This window comes from Mytilus trossulus, chromosome 3 (assembly GCF_036588685.1).
Source record: "Mytilus trossulus isolate FHL-02 chromosome 3, PNRI_Mtr1.1.1.hap1, whole genome shotgun sequence".
Lineage (NCBI taxonomy): Eukaryota > Metazoa > Mollusca > Bivalvia > Mytilida > Mytilidae > Mytilus > Mytilus trossulus.
This window is the reverse complement of record NC_086375.1, coordinates 71,696,377-71,718,707: the sequence shown is the minus strand read 5'-3', so window position 1 is coordinate 71,718,707 and position 22,331 is coordinate 71,696,377. Positions and strand designations below refer to the sequence as shown.

At 30.7% G+C, this 22,331-nt stretch overlaps 1 protein-coding gene across 2 annotated transcripts in view; it reads left to right on the top strand.

The window, feature by feature from the left end:
• The first annotated feature begins 7,838 nt into the window (after positions 1–7,838).
• LOC134712306 (cytosolic phospholipase A2-like) overlaps positions 7,839–22,331 on the top strand; it is a 33,854-nt gene continuing 19,361 nt past the window's right edge. Inside the window, exons 1-9 of one of the 2 annotated variants that reach the window (XM_063573725.1) lie at positions 7,839–8,003; positions 13,435–13,641; positions 14,997–15,018; positions 15,747–15,807; positions 17,369–17,497; positions 18,506–18,600; positions 19,110–19,138; positions 20,731–20,869; positions 21,802–21,938. In XM_063573725.1, coding sequence (XP_063429795.1) covers positions 13,451–13,641; positions 14,997–15,018; positions 15,747–15,807; positions 17,369–17,497; positions 18,506–18,600; positions 19,110–19,138; positions 20,731–20,869; positions 21,802–21,938 — 803 coding nt within the window. In that variant the 5' untranslated portion in view covers positions 7,839–8,003; positions 13,435–13,450. Of the gene's footprint in view, positions 8,004–8,557; positions 8,643–13,434; positions 13,642–14,996; positions 15,019–15,746; positions 15,808–17,368; positions 17,498–18,505; positions 18,601–19,109; positions 19,139–20,730; positions 20,870–21,801; positions 21,939–22,331 lie in introns of those variants that run through there. The other variant, XM_063573726.1, reaches the window with a different exon arrangement.

Below are 22,331 nucleotides of genomic sequence, written 5' to 3'. Positions count from 1 at the left end.
CTCATTTCTAAACCCTAGTCAAACAATTGGCCATCATAAAGCATATAGTGCTACATTGTTGCTCAAAGAACATCCTTAATTTCCGAATAGGCTTCAAAAAAGAAATTGATCCAAAAGAAGACGAAACCTTTTGGAGACGCATAGTTTTATACGGGTTTCGTAATCTTAAAACAACAGAAGATTTGTATGTACTTTAGAAAGATACATACCTGGACGTCGTGTTAGCCCGAACGAGACTACATGTAAATGTAATCGAATGGAGGGCCTCGGGGAAGATTAGTTTATTGTAACTAACTGATTTTACCCTCTTTAAATAATTTTTTTTTTTATTATATTAGTATTGTTTTATAGAGCGTTCGGAGAATCGACATAACGCCTGCACATAGTCCTATAATATATGACTTTATTTTTTGTTTACTATCAATGTTTCAACCCGGCTTTAACATATGTAAATGTCATATATTATAGGACTACGTATGCATATTGAAAACTTGAACGAAATAACGTACAATTAATTTGTAGTAAACGATAAAACATCGTTTAAATTGAATTATCACATCTTCTCATTGATTGTTCCTCTGAGATGGTTAAGAGTCGTACATAGAAGTATTAGCAAAAGGCGACAAAACATTATTCAGAAATCAAATACGAAAAACCAAAGCACTTTTGTTTTTGTTATCTCAAAACTGACAACACCATCGCTAAAAATGAAAAAGACAAACAGACAAATAATAATACACATGACACAACGTAGAAAACTAAAGAATAAGTAAAACAAACTCCACAAAAAACTGGTGGTGATCTCGGGTGCTTCGGAAGGGATCCTGCTCCACATGTGTCACCCGTCGTGTTGCTCATGTTATAACTTATATAATCCATTTACATATTACTCTTGACCAACACGTAACATTTACGTACTCTTTTAACAAAAGTTTTTTCGATACACCGAATGATGACCATGAAATTTATTTTCTGATGAATCGGAGCCAATTTGAATCACGTCTAAAAGTAGAAGTTTAAAGCCTGTTACAACCTTCAAATTATTAGCATTATTGATGTTTTGAATTAGATTTCTTTACTACAAATGAAGGCTATCATTATATTTCATTCCTATTATACTGCTTCAAATTTTAAATTCCCGTATGAGAAATTTATATATCACAATCAGTCATGAGTATACAAAAATACAAATTTTTATTTTACGTTTCAAATATTTTTTTTGTATTCGGACTATATTTTAAAAGGAGCGGGGTAACACATGATGTATTTATCAAAGTTTCAATATATATATTGCACAAATGCATCACCATTAAAGTGGACAATGGGACAATGCGATATCAGATGTTTTGTTATAACATCTTGAGAATTTTTGTAGATAACGCTATATTTTGATTTAAATACGATCGATGAACGAAGAATGGAAATGCACCGTTTCAAATACCTTGCCAATGTAAAATTAACATTATTTATGAAATTACTGTTATATTTCATTCTGGCTCCCATTTCTATCTCGCTTAACATTCCAACACAAACCAAGTAACTCTCATATCGAACCAACCGTCACACGTTCATCACTCAGATATTGGCATGTTAATTTAAATCTTACGCTTACCAAAAACTGAAGCCTTCCTTTCACTTTGCAGTCTTCCGCATGCGGAGTTTGTCAAACGATCCAACTTTTTACGTTCTATTATATTTTCATTCATATTATACTGCTTCAAATTTTAAGTTCCCGTATGAGACATTTATATATCACAATCAGTTATGAGTATACAAATGTACATATTGTCTTTTCTTATTTCCTATATATTTTTGTATTCGTACTATATTTGAAAAGGAGCGGGATAACAAAAGATGTATTTAAATTATCAAAGTTTTTATATATTTTGCACCAATTCATCACCAATGAAGTGAACAATGGGACAATGCGATATCTGATGTTTTGTTATAAGATCTTGAGAAGTTTCTATACAACGCTACATTTTGTTTTAAATGAGATCGATGGACGAAGAATAAAAATGTACCGTTTCAAATACCTGGCCAAAGTAAAATTAACATAACCTATGGAGTTACTGTAGTATTTCTGTCTGTCTATGAAGAAATAATGAACAATAATGAACAGATATATCATGTTATGGAGCAGTATTTGTGAAAAACGACGTCGACGTGAAAAAATTAAAAGCACAAAAATACTTAACTCCGAAGAAAATTCAAAACGGAAAGTTCCTAATCAAATGGCAAAATCAAATGATAAAACATATCAAATTAATGGACAACGACAACGTTATTCCTGATTTGGTACAGACATTTTCATATGTAGAAAATGGTGTTTTGAACCTGGTTTTACAGCGCTAAATCTCTCAATTGTATGACAATCGCATCAAATTCCATTATATTTACAAAGACGCGGAATAAAACAGACATGATAGGGAAAATGGCCAAAATAGAGATACAGCAGTCATCCCCGTGTCACAATCTCAATGAGAACAAAAACAAACCAATATTTAATATAGAAACACAAAAAAGCATCTATCAAATTTGACAACCACATTTATTACTATTATATTATTTTCAATCAACCCATAAAGGATTGAAATATTTGAAATTTAGTCCGTTCGTTTATTTATTCGTTAGGTTCACATTTTCCCTCACATTATATACGACGATGTTTAAGTGATATCAACTTACTAGTACAATTTTTAACTCTTAATTTAGCAAAGGTATTATTTAGATAATTACCAAGTAGGTTACAAATTGTCATTAAGAAACATTTAGTCCAATAATTATTTGTCAACAAACTAAGCTATCTTCAATTTTTGTAAATTTTATATTGCTGATGATTTCTGATGTCTCTAACCTTTTGTAGCTCAAAAGGCAGAATTGAAAAAGGGAAAGAAACTATCAGTATTCGTAGTCCTTTAATGACAATAATTCTCATAAGAGAGTATCTAGATGTACCTTTGTCAATATTACGATATAACGATGTCTTTATTATGGCTGATATAGTTCTTAATAAGAATATATGATATAGTTTCCAATAAGGCAACTATCCACCAAAGTTCAAATAAAGAAGATGAAACAATTATAGGCAACCGTACGACATTCAACAATTAAAAAGACCCATACCGTATAGTCGGCTATAAATTTAGAAAACTAAAGGTACAATTTATAACAAAACAATTTACGAAAAACAAATATGACTGATATGAACGAACGACAACCACTTAAGTACAGGCTCTTCTCGATTAGAGACATATAAAATGTGGCGGGTTAAACTAGTGTGCTTGCGCCCAATTCTTATCCTTAGTACCTGGGACAGAGGTGTAACAGTTTAATGTAAGAACAAACTATTATACTATATCTTAATCAGTTGAAAAGGAGTAAACTCATCAGATTGATACAAAGCAAAACACATCTAAAGAAATCACAGACCGGACATGACAGCCTATCATGAATGTGACCTACCGAATTAGACTATTTACCGGATTTGTAATCACATAAGCAACACGACGGATGCCACATGTGGAGCAGGATCTGCTTACCCTTCAGAAGCACCTGGTCGAAATCTATCTGCCCTGAAATATTAAGATGAATTGAACAACTCGTTGTTAGAGTGCTGCCCCTAAATTGGTAATTTTAAGGAAATTTTGCTGTTTTGGGTTATTTTCTTGAATATTATTATAGATAGAGATAAACTGTAAACAGCAATAATGTACAGCAATTTAAGACTAAAAAATAAGTCAATTGACCAAAAGGTTCAATTGAACCCTTAAGAAGTTATTGTCCTTTATAATCAATTTTTAACAATTTTCATAAAATTTGTAAATGTTTACTAACATTTTCCACTGAAACTACACGGACAAGTTCATTATAGATAGAGATAATTGTAAGCTGCAAGAATTTTCAGTAAAGTAAGATGTACAAACACATCACTATCACCTAAACACAAGTTTGTCATGAACTGTCTGCTTCCTTTGTTTAATTCACATATACCTAGGTGAGCGACACAGGCTCTTTAGAGCCTCTAGTATTTATTCCATTTTTGTAACATCATTTTTGCCTGATTCGGTATTTATACATATATATTGTTCAACTATTATACTACTGTTACTGTTTGGTCTGTTTTATATGATATCCATTTGACGTGGCTCGTTACTTATGCATCCCATCAATGTGTTTGTATTATCTTTCATTTTGCTGGTGTGTTTTGTATATGCGACTTTTTGTGTTTCCTTGTTTCTTATAACGTGACTTTGTACTTTTAAAGATCCCGGAATTATGTTATTGTTTTATATGTCATTATGTTGTTGTTTATTACAAAATTGATATTACTTTGAACGACAAACGTCAAAATTATTTCATTCGCGTAGTAGTATTAACCATATATGGATTCTTTAAAATTCTAAAGAACCGCTGGATAATTGTTAATCTCTCTCTTTTTCTGTAATCAATTCTAACATAACTTTTTATTTTGTAACCCTGCATATTACCATTCTCCATGTAAAATTATAATTGTGTTGTATAGACATTGAACGACATAATTTCTTTTTTGTGACGTTTGCATTTTCTGAAGCCCAACACGCAAAACAAGAATTGTGTTTTTTAATTGATAGATGCTTTGTGTTTTTTGTATATGCTTGTTTGTCTTGAGATTGTAACACAGTGATGACTGCTGTAACCATATTTTGACTATTTTACCGATTATGACTGTTTTGTTCACGCATCGTTGTAAAAATAATAGAATTTGATGCTACTGTCTTAAAAGTGAGAGGCTTGGGGCTATAAAACCAGGTTCAATCCACCATTTACCACATTTGAAAAAACATGTTGTAAGTCAGGAAAATGACAGTTGTTTTCTATTCGTGTGATGTGCTTTATCATTTGATTTTGCCATTTGATTAAGGACTTTCCGTTTTGAATTTTCCTCGAAGTTCAGTATTTTTGTGATTCTACTTCCCCCCCCCCCCCCCCCCCCAATTGTGTTATTGTGATATGATAATGTTTTGTGTATTCGCTTATGTACTTTGTCTAAGAGTGTCATTTTGGTTTTCTATTTTATTTAGTTGTTTATTTTTACAGTGATTACGATGACAACACAGTAATGAAAGTCTGTTTGTTTAGGTTAAAAATTGATGTCGATATAAAGAAATGGTATGCGACTGTATGCATGGATAGGGTTGTTTAATCCACTATGTTGTACACAAAGAATTGCCTGAACCAAGTCAGTAATATGACAGTTGTTTTCCATTTGTTTGATGTGTTTGATATTGTGATTTTGCTATTTGTTAAGGAACTGTTTGTTCGTTTTAATTTTCCCTAGAGGTCACTTTAAATTAACAAAACACTCATTTACATGTTCAGTGCTATACTTTGTTAAAGATCAGTGCCATGCAAATACCCAAAATGTGCTGAATAACATGGAATTAATTAAAAACTAAGTGTTTAAGCTTCAGACTAGAAGGTTCTTGTGCAATTTGATTTTATAAAGCATGGGATTTCATAATCATGCATAATCCATTGGATTTTGCAGTATACATGGGATTTTGAGTAAGTATGTTGTAGTTACAGCATTAAAAAAAATTCAATGTGGTTCCATGCAGCTGCAGTAAAACCCTTTGAAGCAGTCGAAATTCAAACGACAATTACATATGTTGGTACCTAGAGGAGTTTAAAAAAAAAACTTAGAAATATTCTACTATAGAAAGAACAAAAATGCTCCTGAATTTCAATGACCCATCACATTTAACGTACAACATAAAATCGCTTGAAAGATGATTTGTTCTGTAAGTAATCTGCTAGATGTCGTTCACTTCACAAATATGAATGAATTATTCCATCCACAATTAAACATAGATATAAAGTAAATCTAAGAGGGGCAAGGGGTTTAGCTGTTATGCTGTTATGGGGCATTTTAATTCTTTGTTATCTGTTATTCTGAAAATATTTTTGCTATTACCTGTCTTATTCTTTGTTAGCTGTTATTTGGCATTTAGTACTTTTGTTGATAATGTATTTGCTGTTAACTGATAATTGGAATGTTAGTATTTTTTTGACAGCCACGAACGAACATATTCAATTAGAACAATTCTTAATATGACAAAAAAGGTCAACATATGGCCAGGAATACCTGACAAGGATATCTAAAGGACTAGGTCCTTACAACCAGTTAACCTTTTATATTATATGGTACAATGACTCAGCTCTTTTCATAGCAGAACCAAATACATTGTACAATGAAAGTTCCCACCTTGTACTGGGTTTCGAAGCTGCACACAACTCATTACAAATAAATAGCTATGCCATGAGCGCATGATACGCCCTTCACCTTTTTAAAATATTCAATAACTTCTCAATGTCATATGTCATATCAGACTTATAAAAATCAGTCAATATATGATGTATATAAATAAAACACGAAAGTTTCATGAGAACTGCTGAAAACATTTTTGAGCTATTATTTGAAACTGGAAAATACCATCTTTTTAATGAATCAACCCCTTAACTGAATAACATAAAATGGAAAAAAATAAAAACCGAAAGGTTACCGTAGCTTACAACAATAGATATAAACAATTCAGCAAAGTTTCATGAGAACTGCTGAAAACGTTTTTGTGTTGATGTCTGAAAACTAGAAAATCACCCCTTTTTGATTATTAAACCCGTTAACTCGGAAACTTAAAATCTAAAATTTATAAAAATTGAAAGGGAGCTCATGTCAATAGATATAAACAATTCACCAAAATTCCTTGCAAATTTGTGAAAGGATTTTTAAGATCATACTATCAGAAAACTGAAAAAAACACCATTTTTATTGAATATAACCCCATTACTCAGAAACTTAAAATCTAAAATTTATAAAAAACGAACGGGGAGCTCACGTCATTAGATATAAACAATTTCCAAAAGTTTTATGTAAATTGGTTAAAAAGTGTTTGGGTTAATGTCCAACATGGTGACGGCAGACGGACAAGAATATACCAAATACATATCTAAACATATTTTAGATCATAATTCTAAAAACTATGTTCATAGAAATGGAATTCATTACAAAGGATTATACTCGTAATAAGAAATACTGGATTTGTCAAGGACTCAACTTATTTTAATATTTCATTCACTGTTATCTGTTTTTGTCCATTTTAATTCCTTGTTATCTGTTATAAGCCAAATCAATTTGCTGTTTTGCTGTTATTGGGACCCCCCTTGTCCCCCTCATCTAAACCTGTCAACAAATAAATTCAAACTAAAATCATTATTTAATTAAAAGAAAGTCATAAGAATTCTAGAGCCCCTTTTACACTACCTTAAGTATACTAAATTTTTAATTGATCTTTGATAAGAATGACAGGTCTTCTTATTTTATGTATTTAAATTTTTAAGATATCAAAACCCAGGTAAAAACACATCGACATGACGTTCTTAGAGTCCAAGAACTATACAAAGCAACAACAAAAAATATAAAACGCAACAAAAAATACACAAAGCAATCATGAATGCATTTTTCATATATTAGGAATTGAATACACAATACAAAGGAATTGATCTAGACCGTCAATATGGTCATTATACGGAAAGTGATGTGTTTTTATCAAACTCATTGATTTAAGGCAAAAACGCGACATTTGTTTCTTGCAGCTTAAAAAAAATATTTCGCATAAAATTCCGAAAACGGCTACTAAAATCTTGATTATGAAACAATAAAAAAATCGACATCTGTGGTCATTATTACGACATTTACTTTATTTCGAGGTCATATTTTCTAAATTATATGTAATTGCTTTGCAATTAAAATAAATGTTTTTTATAGTATAGTTTTTCTTACAGGTCACATTTTATGATAAAGTAGAGTTAAACACGCTATGTGTATCGTTACTCTTGTTGACTAGTATACATACTTAACATATCAAGTTTCGTCTTATCGAGCGTGACCTTCTATGTGTAGGCACACTGAATAAAAAAGTCGAGGAATTTCAAAGGACTTTATATTGTGTTTAATTCCTAAGGTAGGCAAATTAAACTTGCAAATTTTCTTAGTATAAGGAAGACATCTTTTTTTCAGAGGTGAAGCTGAACTGAAAACTAGTAGAAAATATGTGAAGTCAAAAGCAAGCAAAAACAGTCAATTAGATTCATGCATGTAGTAAGAACTTTAAATCGCAAGGAGTTTTATCGTTACACATCACTCTGCGAATAATAACCAATTTGACATGTCTAGATTTATTCCGTGTCTGGCGTACTAAATTATAATGATTAATCATGGTACCTTTGATAACCAATTAATGCATAGTACATCTTTATCGGAAATTCTGACCAAGACATGAACATAGACGTACACAGATCGTTTTTTTTTCGAAACGATCAAATTAAATATTGGACAAGTAAGGTTGTACCTGAGGGTTGTACGCTAATTTGATTTGGAATTGATGTTATACCAGATAACAAGTTAAAATGAGAAACAAAATAAAATCGTTATAAAAGCAGTATCTAGATGTTTATCTTATATTAAAACCAAAATAATTGTATAGCCAAATGTGGTGTTTAACATTAGATAAAAGATGTAGCTTCCCTCAACTCATTTGTATATCCGGTATGTGATATTTCCGATTTTACGAGGATTGTTAATGGAATAAACACTATACTGTGTAAGTACGTTCATGAACACATTTAAAAACTATTTTATATGTACAATTTCTTATTTTACCCATTGATTTGAATATAAACTTTTAAATTCTATACACGACTTCTGCTATAGTGTAATTATAGTGTACTACATAAGTATCATAGTAAAACATTATAATTAAACTTCATTTGTCACATGAATTTTGATTCAAGGTCTTGTTGAATAGTTTGAATAAAAGAACGTCAGGCATGTAGGTATTGAAAGGTACTTTATCAGTAATTTTTAAATTTGAATTCAATTGCCTTGTGGGGCGATCGCTAATTGACATTGCAGTCATTTTCGTAAAAAAAATCATGTTTCAAATGTTCAAAATCAGGCAAATATAAGATAGATGGATTTCATCGTTACTTGTATATCCTTTTTGGCCATATATTATTTACCCGTTTGGGCAGTTATTGATTTATCTTTTAATTTAAAAAATATCGGCGTTGATGTGTTCTCGATGAAGATTGAAATAATAAAGCTCTTTGGACACATACAATTTGTAAAGTGTTATTTCATTTTTGCAATTAAAAGCGATGATTCCTTGCCCATCCTTAATTCGTCTTTGCGTACTGATTTCGTTACGCTCTTAATTTTAAGGCTTTTCAGTAATGGACTTGTATAGGGTAGTATTGTATGCGAATCATTATTATGTAGATAAGCTGTAATATAATTGAATTCAAGAGAGCCGAAATATTTCAAAGAGATATTCAATATCATCAGTCGAAAAACTGGCAATGCAATGACAGAAAACGAAAATCGACGAAAAATTTAACAATATATTAAAAACATAAAACACAACTCTGAAAACTAAAGACTGCAACACAAACCTGACTAAAAAAACAGGTGTGATCTAAGGTTTTTCATAATTTTAAGCATAATGACATTAATCTTGATAAATATTGCCTTTAGGTTCTATAAAACTATGAAAACATATTACTGATATTTTATCAGAAGAGCATATTCCTGTTTGGAAGTAGTCACAGTGTCTCGGCAGGATGAAATAATTCAAGAGTTGAAGCATTTTGTCTCTCACTTTTCTCTGTATTCACATAACTTCTCTAAAGGGAAGATGCTTCAATTGAAATGTGTAATTGTAATCTAAGTGAAGTGGACTTACAAAACGCTTGAATATATGATAACTATATATATAGTATATTACAGTTTTAAGTAGTATCAATGAATACTTCTGTATACAAAAAAAGATGACAAATCCTAAAAAGGTATCTTATAATAATATTTATTATCATACACAAATTCATATTTACAACAATTATCTGGATAATTTTTAATTGTTTATTTTTATAACAGTCTGCAAATACGACGGAATATAAACTTGCTTTCACTTTCTGAAGTTCTATTTAATCGCGATACCTCTAATCTGATATGTCGAATCTTTCTATTACATTCAACCGCACAATGATTGGATGCATGTTCAACGAATAAAAAATAAATACATAAGCTATGTTCGACCAAGTAAACAATTCTTGGAAAAGCCAGTTTAAAAGGTTTATAACCTGAAGAACAGCTCCGGGTGCGGGAATTTCTTGCTGCATTGAAGACCTGTTGGTGACATTCTGCTGTTGTTTGTTCTGTGGTCGGGTTGTTGTCTCTTTTACACATTTCCCCATTTCCTTTCTCAATTTGATAATAGCATACACACAATAAACAAAAAAAAAACAATGATGGGAATTTGATCGGATTTCCAAATAAACTTTTGATAACTAAAAAGTAAAATAACAAAAATACCAAAATCCAAGGAAAATTCTAAACATAAGCAAATATATAGAAAGTGATTATGACAAAGCTAATTACGTTAACGATTATTTCTGCGTAGAGTCTTCTGTAACTGTTGATGATTCAAATACTATATTACCAATATAAGAATATGGTGAAATAAATATAAAACAAAACAAATTAATAACTAATAGTTTAAACATATTTTATTGTTCCAAAAAGAGACATATATAAACATAAACTGTTAAAATTTCATATTCCAGACGACTTTCGTTTAAATCAATCCGAACCCCATATTTGAATTTTAAGTAACATTGCCCTACTGCATTGTTATATATTTTTCATTTATAAATAGTTTTTTAAATACTGTTTAAACTAACCACACAACGGGTTTTATTTGTATAGACAATGTTGACTCAGAAGTTTTTTTATTTACTTCCTTTAGGTTTTTTTCATTTATAAGTTCGTACCACGTTTCCGTGGAAAGACCCATTTGTATTTGTTCTGATTGATATCATTTTTTTCTCCTTCCACCAAAACATGTTCTAGCTATTTTATGGGTTCGCGAAACCATAGGCTTCTAGCTTTGGTCAAATTTTATCAAATTAATACTGCGTATGAGAGTTATTGCTGCTTCTGTATTTAACATGAGAGAAATATAAAAGTAACCCATGTGCTGCTTCTGTATTTAACATAAGAGAAATACAAAAGTAACCCATGAACCATAAGTGAGAGTCAGAGACCTGAAGTATCTTGATTTGAGGTACTTGGTCCACCATAAAGCGAATGTCGTCAAGGTCATATGTCAAAGTCAGGATTAAAATTTTGCCTTTTGCTTGTGTGCGCATCTTATTGCATACTATAAAAGTTGCATATGCAATAACTAGTTCATTTTTTTACATAAATAAGGCCGTTAGTTTTTTTCGGTTGTATTGTTTTACATTGTCTTATCGGGGCCTTTTATAGCTGACTATGCGGTATGGGCTTTGCTCATTGTTAAAGTCCGTACGGTGACCTATATTTGTTAATGTTTGTGTCATTTTGGTGTTTTGTGGATAGTTGTCTCATTGGCAATCATACCACATTTTCTTTTTTATATAGTGTTAAATATATGGGTTATTGAGATGAAGATCTGATACATGCATCCCGAATCGATCTGATTACATGTTATTGGAGCCTGAAATGTTTAAAATTAAAGGTACATATAGTATGTCTACAATATATTTCATGATTAAGCAATATGGTCTTTTGCAAATTGTGAGGTGGCATATGAGCTTGCCAGGTGATGACCGGAAGTGTCCACGAGGAAACCTGAAGTTGTAAATTATCACCCTTTAATTTTTTCAGACGAATATATTCGCAGCAATATATGTATTAAATGCGTATGAGAACCCTATGCTTAAGCGCAAATAGTAATATCTAGTTAACAGGAAGTAGCTACAGATAAAAAAAAGTGTGGAAAGTTTTAGTTTTTGATTCTTAGAATGTTTACCCATATTGTTATACTTTTCCTCGAATAGAATATATTATAAAATATTTGTATATATCGTCAGCTATTGTATAGTTGACGCGGTTGGGTAGATTACTTCTCAAATTACCACTGGTTGTACACGGTATGCTAGTTAAAATTAGTTTTATCTGTATATTTATTTCGTTTTGATTAATGTTGTATTGTGAACTAAACAAAAGCATAGTATAATATTTCAAAACTTTGCAATGATGAACATTTTGGCAATGATGGAGAGTATTCCTGGAACATATACCATACTATTATACTAACATTTCAACAACATCCAAAGGTATATACATTTTTAAAAGCTGGTTAATTAATACAATGACAAATTGGCTTCAATTTGAAATAAGGTAGACGTTTATGATAGTCTATTCAATCGGAAGGTAAGTTCACCAAAAGTTAATTACAAATTTGACATTTTATGTCATTAATACGTTAGGTAAAAAAATAGATTTGATAATTTACGATTCGGATAAATGTTTTTTACCGGCATGGATTTAATATTCATTGGTACAGGTTAAATAGCAGTATTTTATATCATAATTTTACTAAAATATTGTCATTTTCATTTGAACTGTATTTTCAGAGCAATATAATACATACACTTTTTTGTACTATTAAAGATTGTATTCGTATAACACATGCACTAGTATATTAATCTATCTAAGAATTTCTTAAGTTAGTTATATTTCTTTCAGCTTGAACCTTATTTCTAGGTATAATAATTCTACAAAAAAGGATGGATACATCATAACTAGGTGAACAATGAAATCTGGCTCAAATAAATCAATGTTCATGTCGATAGGAAGAGACGCATAACTGCTTATCATAAAAATGCAAAGTGTCTATCTAAAGTAGCCACGTACACCTAAATTCACAAATATATTGTCAGTAATGGAACCAGGTAGCATTTTAACAGCAGTTGTCTAATTTGCAAACCATATCTTAATATGTTGATGTTGTATTATTTTGTCAATTACCATATGGTAAAAATTGAATTATTAAATGCCCAAAAAGGCGAAAGCCAGGGCCTACCGTGCATAGGCTGTATATTCAGTTAAGGTCGTTCAAAGATCCATTTGTTGGCCAAGGAGACAGATTTTCGCCAGAGAAAAAATGACGTAGATAAAAGCATCATTCATCAGAGGCATATTCAAAGTATTATTTGTCACAATATATTTGTATTTATCTTCGTCGTTATTATGAAACAACGTTGGAATATCTTGTGTTTAAGTTAAAAAAAAATACTTAAAAAAGAATGCTTGTTTAAACTATATATATTTTGTAGACAACACTTTGTAATGCACATAACTATAGTATATATCTTACTTGAATGTCTTTTTTTCTCTATTTTTATTGGCAGAAAGAGAGGCAGTGTCTCGATTAGAATCGTCAATACTGTCGGTATCAACCTTACCGATGATGATTCAGGATTGTTTTTTAAAAGGTTTATGATGAAAAGCAAATACCCCCAAAAAAAACCACAGAGAATAAATAAGTTGAATCGCTAATTATTTTGCAGGTCTGAATAATTAAAAATGGCACAAAGGAAACGGAGTTTATCTACATCGTCATGTCAAGCGGATTCATCACTGAAACGTCCTCTAACCTTGAAACTGTCAAATTGTAAGCAACAAAGTGAAGATCATACTCATTCCAAACCACACTGCGATGAGCCAGACATGCTTCGCCGAGTACATAGTTTTAAGCATGACAGGAAATCAAGCAGGTATAAACGTTTATTAGTTTGTTATTATGCCAGAAAGGTACATAATGTTTTCTTGTCTCTGCGGTAGTTAACATTATAATGATGATCACAACGTAGAACGCATAGGAATAAAAAGCGATGTATAGAGGTACAGAAATCAAACGACAAAAATACAAAGGAAATCATAATCAATATGTTGTTAACTTTTTTAGTTATATACAAAAAATTAAGGTTGTGGAATTATCTTGACAATAATTTAAATTTGCAGACATGAGGCAATCCTTCTCCGTTTGTTAAGATATACATACTTTTTAAACCCCATCAACTTCTCAGATGACTCTTTATATGAGTTATTGCCCTGAACATGCAATTTGCGACCACTTTGTGAGTTTTGCTCATTTTCTCGAAAACAATGATAGAACAGTAAAAACTGTAAATAGCCAAAAAATCATCAGCATATGAAGATCTTTAAAATTTCCAATGATCTAAAACAATTGGATGACTTAAAATTGGAGGAATAGCACTTAAATGACAGTTTAAGGATATTCTTATCCTAGCTTTCGGAGCACCTGAGAGCACCCCTAGTGTTTGGTGGGGTTCGTGTTGCCTACTAGTCTTTAGTTTTCTATGTTGTTTCTTTTGCACTATTATTTGTATGTTTGTCTTTTTATTTTCAAGCCATGGCGTTGTCAATTTATTCTCGACTTATGAGTTTGACTGTCCCTCTGGTATATTTCGTCTCTCTTTTATACCAATGTTTGAGTTTTTGTATAGTATTTCGAAAACTGACACGTAACTGAGTGGTTGTCGTTTGCTTATGTGTTACATATTTGTTTTTCATTCAGTTTTTGTACATAAATTAGACCGCTAGTTTTCTCGTTTGTATTGTTTTACATTGTTATTTCGGTCTTTTTTTATAGGCGACTATGCGATATTGGCTTTGTTCATTGTTGAAGGCCGTATGGTGACCTATAGTTGTTAATTTCTGTGTCATTTCGGTCTCTTGTGGAGAGCTGTCTCATTGGCAATCATACCACATCTTTCTTCTTTTTATACATATGAGTTGAAACTTGAAACAGGAAAAATGACCAGCATTAGAAGATTATCTGAAATCTTAGTATAACCGAACTATTAAACGACTTTTATCGGATCCCCCCTTCAATGTCGAAATTTTTATCTCGAGATACAGGTCATGTAAATAGAACAATGAGCATCAATACAGTACATATATAGATATATATGTTTGACATGTGAATAATTAAAGCTGAAAGGGAACCTCGAATTGTTTTATTTAATTAGGGTAGCCACCTTGCAGTTTGCATAAGGTTGTTACTAAAAAAGAAAAGTTACTTATCGTATTTTTGTTTAAATTTCAGGAAATCAAAAGTAATGTATAGGGTAAGTTTTACTTTTATTAAGGAATCAAATATATTCTTTTTATTCACTTTATACCTCGATTCCAATTGATGTGTATGAATGTAAATACAGTATTGCAATGGTTGACCAGCACCATGTAAACATTACTGCTTTAAAAAAAACAAGAGGCAGAGAAAGAGCAGCTTACAATAGAAAATTTCATATGACCGAAAATTTTCAGTTATTTATTATTTATTTGAAAATGCCTGTACCAAGTCAGGAATAGTACAGTTCTTGTCTATTCGTTTTTGATGCGTTTTGTTATTTAATTTTGCCATGTGATTATGGACTTTCCGTATTGATTTTCCTCTGAGTTCAGTATTTTTGTGATTTTACTTTTTAGTATCTTTTTATTTACTACATTTAGGTTATAATTATTTTTGTATGAGAACTAATCACTCGAATTTCCCTTTCTATATACAAGTGAACCTAATTAGGAGACATGGACTGATATTATTAGGCGTCAGGTATTAAAACAAAAGTCGTTCGGGTCTAGTAGGACCAAAACACTGAGTAGTAAAACTAACATATATCAACTGACCGTTTAACATCTTCTTACATTTTGTTTTGGGTATTATCTTTAACCTACAATGAAAATAGAAAAATAATCATAATAGTACATTTTTGCCATTTGACTTTTGAGAGTAAGGCTATAATGAGCCTCTAGTCTTTTTGGTGTTGCGAATTAGCGTCTGTATCTGTCGTTTTAGGTCAGAGGCAAGTCAATGATAAAAGTAAAACTCTCTCCAGTCACGCCTCCTGCTCATGAAGGTTAGTCGATTAAGATCATTATATATGCATCAATTAATGCTTCCTGCTGCTTTCACTATAAAACTGTTAGATATGATAACTGGACATCATATTCTTTCTTAAAGGAAATTAAAAGTTGGGGATTACCTGCATCAATTTATCAAAATAAATCATCTTATTGATTACATTCAGTACCTTATTGATAAATAGTATGGAAATGAATGTGAAAACCGAAAACCGATGAAATACAGCAACCAACGGCAATCACTTAATTACAGGCTTCTTATTGAGAATTTACCACCTCCTCAAATGACAATCCTTTATTATGCATGATTTCAATACATACATAATTGATTCATTATTAAACACACGGATGTAAATATTAGAGAGATGATAGATTCATTCTTCGTTTAGTACTTTTGATATACACTGCATAAAATTATTGTAAAAATCATGAATGGTTCAAAAAGACTTTTTTTTCAACAACAAAAAAAGACAAAATATTAAAAATTATTACAAAAAACACGGTATTCAAACAAGGGCTATATTTTACTTTATAAATTTGTGCATTAATTATCTGTTATGAATCAATAATTTGGGTTACAATTATGAGTGATGGGCATGAAGTACAAAGTAGAATATATAAACTCTAAACTGAGCAAACCCAAAATTTATTTTCGTTGTTTCCCCATCAAATTTATTTGAACAAGAGCAGTCACTGGAATAAAGAAGTGTGTATATTTGCATGAACAATACATCCCCTTTTCAATAAAACAAGTTTTTTTTTATTTGTTTATGCTGAAAAAGTACATTTTCAATGCCCTTTTCTGGAAAGTATTTATCTTTTAATTGAATTGAATTACACCCTTCGACTTTTAATCTTCGGTGTCATATACTCATGATATTTGTTTTCCAATCAATAACAATGCTCAAAGGAGAAAAATATTATACTAATTTTTCACACTTATCACAAAACATCCTTTTTGTATTTAACTTTTCCTTCTTAAGACCTGCGGAAAATGCAATTGTTAATATAGTTTGAAATTATTTAATTTACTCTTCCAATCTTTCCATGAGGGATTCCCATCAATTTGACCATTTTAAAAGTTTTGTACTAAGACACACGTCTAAAAGTGACACTGGCTACGAGATATATAAAGGTTTGCTTTTTTTTTTAATTTTATGTTTATATCGCTTATATGATCATCGGAGGTCTTCGGAGGTCAACTCCTTAGTTAATTCGATGGCGTTAATACTAAAATACACACGACACATCGATACATATTATCGAGCCCATGCCCTGAAAATTATTCATTTGGACTTTTTATAATATATAAACCCTAAGATTTAAACAACATTTCCCCTTTTTTTCCGACATTCGGAAAAATAAATAATGTGAGTTGATAATTTATTTTATTGATGTGAAAATAGGATTCTTTTTCATATCGTCTTCTTACTATTTCAACGTGAAAACGCCATTAAAAGCTGAATTGTATTCTAAGAATGTTTCTTCTTAATTTTCCAATCTAAAAGTAAAGAATTACTACAATCATAAATTGATTAAATATTTATTACATTTCAGAAATCAACTTCGAACTTCACCTTCAAGGTACAGAGGGGACTCCATGTACACCGAACATTTATGCAAAGTATGAAAGGTCATTCAAGTTTTTTGTGGACTCGGACAATTTAAGAAATCGTCTACCAGCAGGTATTTTAGAGTCGCTGTCATTGCAAATACAATGTTATATTATGTTTTAATTGTTTTCATGTATAGTTATTAGTGTTACAAATGTGCTTTTTTTCTTGATGAGTATTGTGCTTCATGTCTTTTAGTTATATCGCCACGTCCAGCTAACAGTTATCAAGGTTAACGATAGCTGATAACACCCGGTTGTCAGATATTAATAGCACGAGAAGGTCAATTAATTTGATGTACGGAATGGCATCGTTTGAAATCTGGCTAATATCATCTGATCTCGTCATTATTTTCATGGTTCATCGGTCAATGTTATGTTCCCGATATTTGGTACTCTTCTTAATTACCATTATACATACGTCAATATTTGTTGTAGGGAACGAATGTAAGGTACACATATCTGTCAGATGGCAGGGTTATCCTGACATTCATCTCATTTTTATTGTTCATTCGTAAATGTTTAGTTTTCCAAATGTATTGAAGGTATTTGGTCAGCTACATATGAAGTATGCAATGGTTGTTAGGCGAACATTCTGTCTAGCCAGTCTCGTACTACCATGACCTTATTTGTATGGTTCACTGGTAAATTCAAAATGTCCTGATTAAGTTTGTTTCTCATGTACTGTAGGCAACTACATACATGTTTGTAAGTTGTTCATGTCGGTCCAGCAGGATTTGTCTGTTCTTGATCTATTTTACATGCATCTTTCATATACATTTACTTTATATATTGAAGAACAATATTTAATCTCATCATAAACATTGCCGACGTATCCCAAGGCCTACTTCTTATTTTCAAGAATATCGGTAATATCAGCAGAAACACTTTTGTATATTTTAATGTTTACATACACGAAAGGGTTCAAAAACTTGCAAACTGTCATTTGACACGAAGTGTCTTCAGTTATAAAAAAAATTAATTGGGATTTAGAATAGAAAATAATCGAAATTTTGAAAAGCTTTACAATAAAAAACCATATTAGCACTTTTAATGTGAACATATTATATATCACATTTCAGATATCATTTTCAAAAAAGATATGAAAGAGGTGGAGAGAGTACCCGTTTTAGATCTGCTGGATATTGAAAAGGCTCAGAGAATTGAATGTAAAACGGTATGAAGCACACAGTATATCAACGAACATTCATCAATATCAAGGGTTTCACTAATACATATTATAGTAAAGAAATATCTGTAAAATATCAAGTCAAATAATCCAATACAGGAATGATAACAGGTGACATTTACAAAATATTTAGGATCTGTTGTACAACACAAATTACTCCATAATATATAAAACTTATAAACTTTGATAGTTCTTGGAATATGCAGGGATGATATTTTCGCACTTCTTAGCTACCGCGAACAAAGTTAAAATTAAACACACTCAAAACAACCGATGTACTTAGTGTTTTTATCAAAACGATGTTTGTATGACCAAAATATTTTGCCAGAAGTGAAGAGCCGATTAAATGCATATGGGGAAAGAAAGTTAAATGATAATAAAAACAATGCATGACTTAATACTTACAAAACATTCACATGTTTTTTAGTCTTTCATTTGTATATTATTCTTAAATTGGAGAAACGCTCATAATAAAATTTTGGTTGTTTTATTTTCAGGGAGACCTTCAAGCATCACCTCCAGAATGGTAATCATTCAATTATCCTTTTATGTACATTTGTTTTATTTAAATACACCCCCTTCTTTAGTTTGCAGTCATTTAGTGTTGGTTTTTTTTTAAGGAAAATGAAATTTGGTGATTTTAAAACCAATTTGAAACATTTAACATGTTTTAGTCATCTATATGTTTCTGTCAGTGTAATCATTGGACAGTTAAGTGTATAATGCATAGTAACAGTGTATCGTTGTTTTAGCATTAACACATTAAAAGTTAAATAACAAAAAAATATCGAACCTCGAGGAAAATTTTAAACGGAAAGTCACTAAGCAAATGGTAAAATCAAAAGCTCAAACATATCAAAGAAATAGACTACAACTGTCATATTCATGACTTGTTATGTTGCACATGTATTTTTTTTATGTAGATTATGAATGCACACAAAACTAAATCAGAGCTAGTATATGAATTTAAATTCAAATTTGTCTTACTTTTGTACAAAAATGCTATTAATTCCGGCCAATTACTGATCTCTGATAATGAAAGGGTTTTGTTACCATAATTGGTTTTCATAACTAAATTTTTGTTAACCATCTAGTCCAGTCAATCTAGCATAAATCTGACCATAACCCGAAAGAAATTGCAACAGAAGATTTCCAAGTTTTAATCTGTAGCATCATACCCCAAATATACACAGAAAAAAGTCCCATAAAATCTTACTTGAGGAAAACTAAAAAAATCACAATTTAAAATTCCTATGGAGATTTGCATTGTACAGGAAGATAACTCTTGCAAGAAAATGCAAAAATATCAATAAAATTGGTACAAATTTATAACTTTACCGCTTCTATTCATCAGAATGTATTGATTCTTGATTTTTTTAGCAGTCTTTAGAGAATAACAAACAACTCTAAAGGTGTTTTCATATGTTTTATCCAGCTATAATCTAGATTTCGTAATTCATTAGTTGACCATTTATTGAATTTTTCAACATGTCAAGGTGAAGAATATCAAATTTAATTAAAATAATTAGGCATGTATTCTACTTTTTGTAGTTTAAAGTTTCTTTAGATGAGTGAGTTGCTGAAAAAATATTATATATATAGATATAAACAATACAAAATTTTCACATTACTTTTTTCAAAATGTTTACGAAGCTTTATGTTTGCAATTTCTTTAAAAAGAAATTGCATAAAAAAACTACCCATAACACCTCGCTTTTGTACATTTCATGAGCATAAAAAGACCAAAAAGGACTTATTTTTGCAAGAGTTATCTCCTCTTTCAATGTTAATTTACATAGGAAAATTAAAAATGCTGATTTTGAGTTTTCCTCAAGTTAGTTTTATGGGACTTTTTCTGTGAATATATAGCGCATTATGCTATAGACATTAAACATTTTCCGTTGCAATTAGTTTGAGGTTAAATCTTAGTTTGACTGGACTAATCAGTTAACATGTTCCTTTTTATATATTGAAATTTTATAATTGAATATGAAAAGAAAAGATACCGATTGTAATGAAAACACCATTCATTGAGAAAATTCGAATTTAAAGGGCACTGCACATTTATGTTTTGTTGTTGCGTCTCTTCACACTAAATTACATTTTATATTTCTCCAGGCAATTTTCAGATCTTAGAACATTTGACAACAGTAAAGGATTTTTGTGTGATCAAGAACAAAAGTTTCAAGCAAAGAGAAAATTGTACATCCATACTGCTTTACAAAAACTACTTAATACAGAATTAAAGGTTGATGATGTAAGCATGTTATTTTGTTTTAACATTATATATTTCCTATTTCCTGTAATATATTAAGTTAGTGTAAGATTACGTATTTGAATGGTTTATAAATGTTCGACTAAAGATTTTCATATTTTGACTACAAAGGACATTCAAAGGGAAATTGTTTCGAATTATTCGTAGATCATTATTTAAATCTCTGTTCTCGACGTGAAGTATTCCATATATTGATAAGAAAACAAGACGAATTACGAATTAACATGACCTTAATTTCTCATGAAAAAGAAGTCAAAAAGAAGAAGTTTTGTCAATACAAAATATAAAATTATTATCCTAAAATTATAACTAATATAAATAAACGAGAAAAAAAACACCAGAAAGAATATTATTCAATAACTGTCTTTTGATAAGGTAAATGTGTGGGTTTTTTTTAAAGTCAATTAAACCACATATTTACCTAACCAAACCAAAATACTGTAATTGTTCTATTCCATATTCCAAATGAAATATATGTAATGGAAATAATTTTTACCAAAATTTTACCACGCTGCGTTTTGCGCGGTAAATATACTTTTCCGCAGGTGAAGATGCTTATTTATTCAAAATCACATTCATATAGTACATAAAATTTAATCAATATGGAATACAAAAAAAATACTATGCATGCAAACTAAGAAAAAAAAAATATGCCAAAACCATAATTGAAAATTGAAGTCCTTTATCAAGTAGAAATTAAAAGCTAAAAAAGATTCAAACGAATGGAAAGCAACTGACTTATTCTGAACTTGCTGTAGGCATTTTCTTGTTTAGAATTTAATCGAATAAACCTGGTTTTTATAGCTAGATAAACCTTTTAATTTATGAAATTCCATTATATGGACAACAATGTGAGAGCAAAACAAACATACATAATAGGTAAACTGATAATAAGTTAATTGTTTATCTCGCAGGTTCCACATATTGGATTAATTGGGTCAGGCGGAGGATATAGAGCTATGGTAGCCATGTCTGGCATAATTAATGCCCTTTATGATACAAAAATTCTTGATTGCATCTTGTATACTGCTGTGTTGTCTGGCTCTTCATGGTAAGACGTTTATCACAGGATTGATAAACTAGAGAAATATGTGTATTTTAACAAGGCATTATACACACATCGCGTTTCATAGGTGAATATCTCTAATTCATGCATGTATTATATATGAAGAAGAAATTTCAGGGCAATATGTTCATATCTTTACAGTTGGTGTTCTATTCATACACATGTTATGAATATTTATATGTTTGATCTTTAACTGGCCGAACAACCATCGGATTTCGTCATATGCATTCATTTTGTATGATATGTAATACCGCCATGGATTTTCCCCTATTAGAGGTTTCTCAACATCTTACGAACGGACGAAATTCGACGATCGTATCGTTATGGAGCAGTCATTGTGTGCATTTTATTATTTTTAACGATATTGTAGCATGTTTA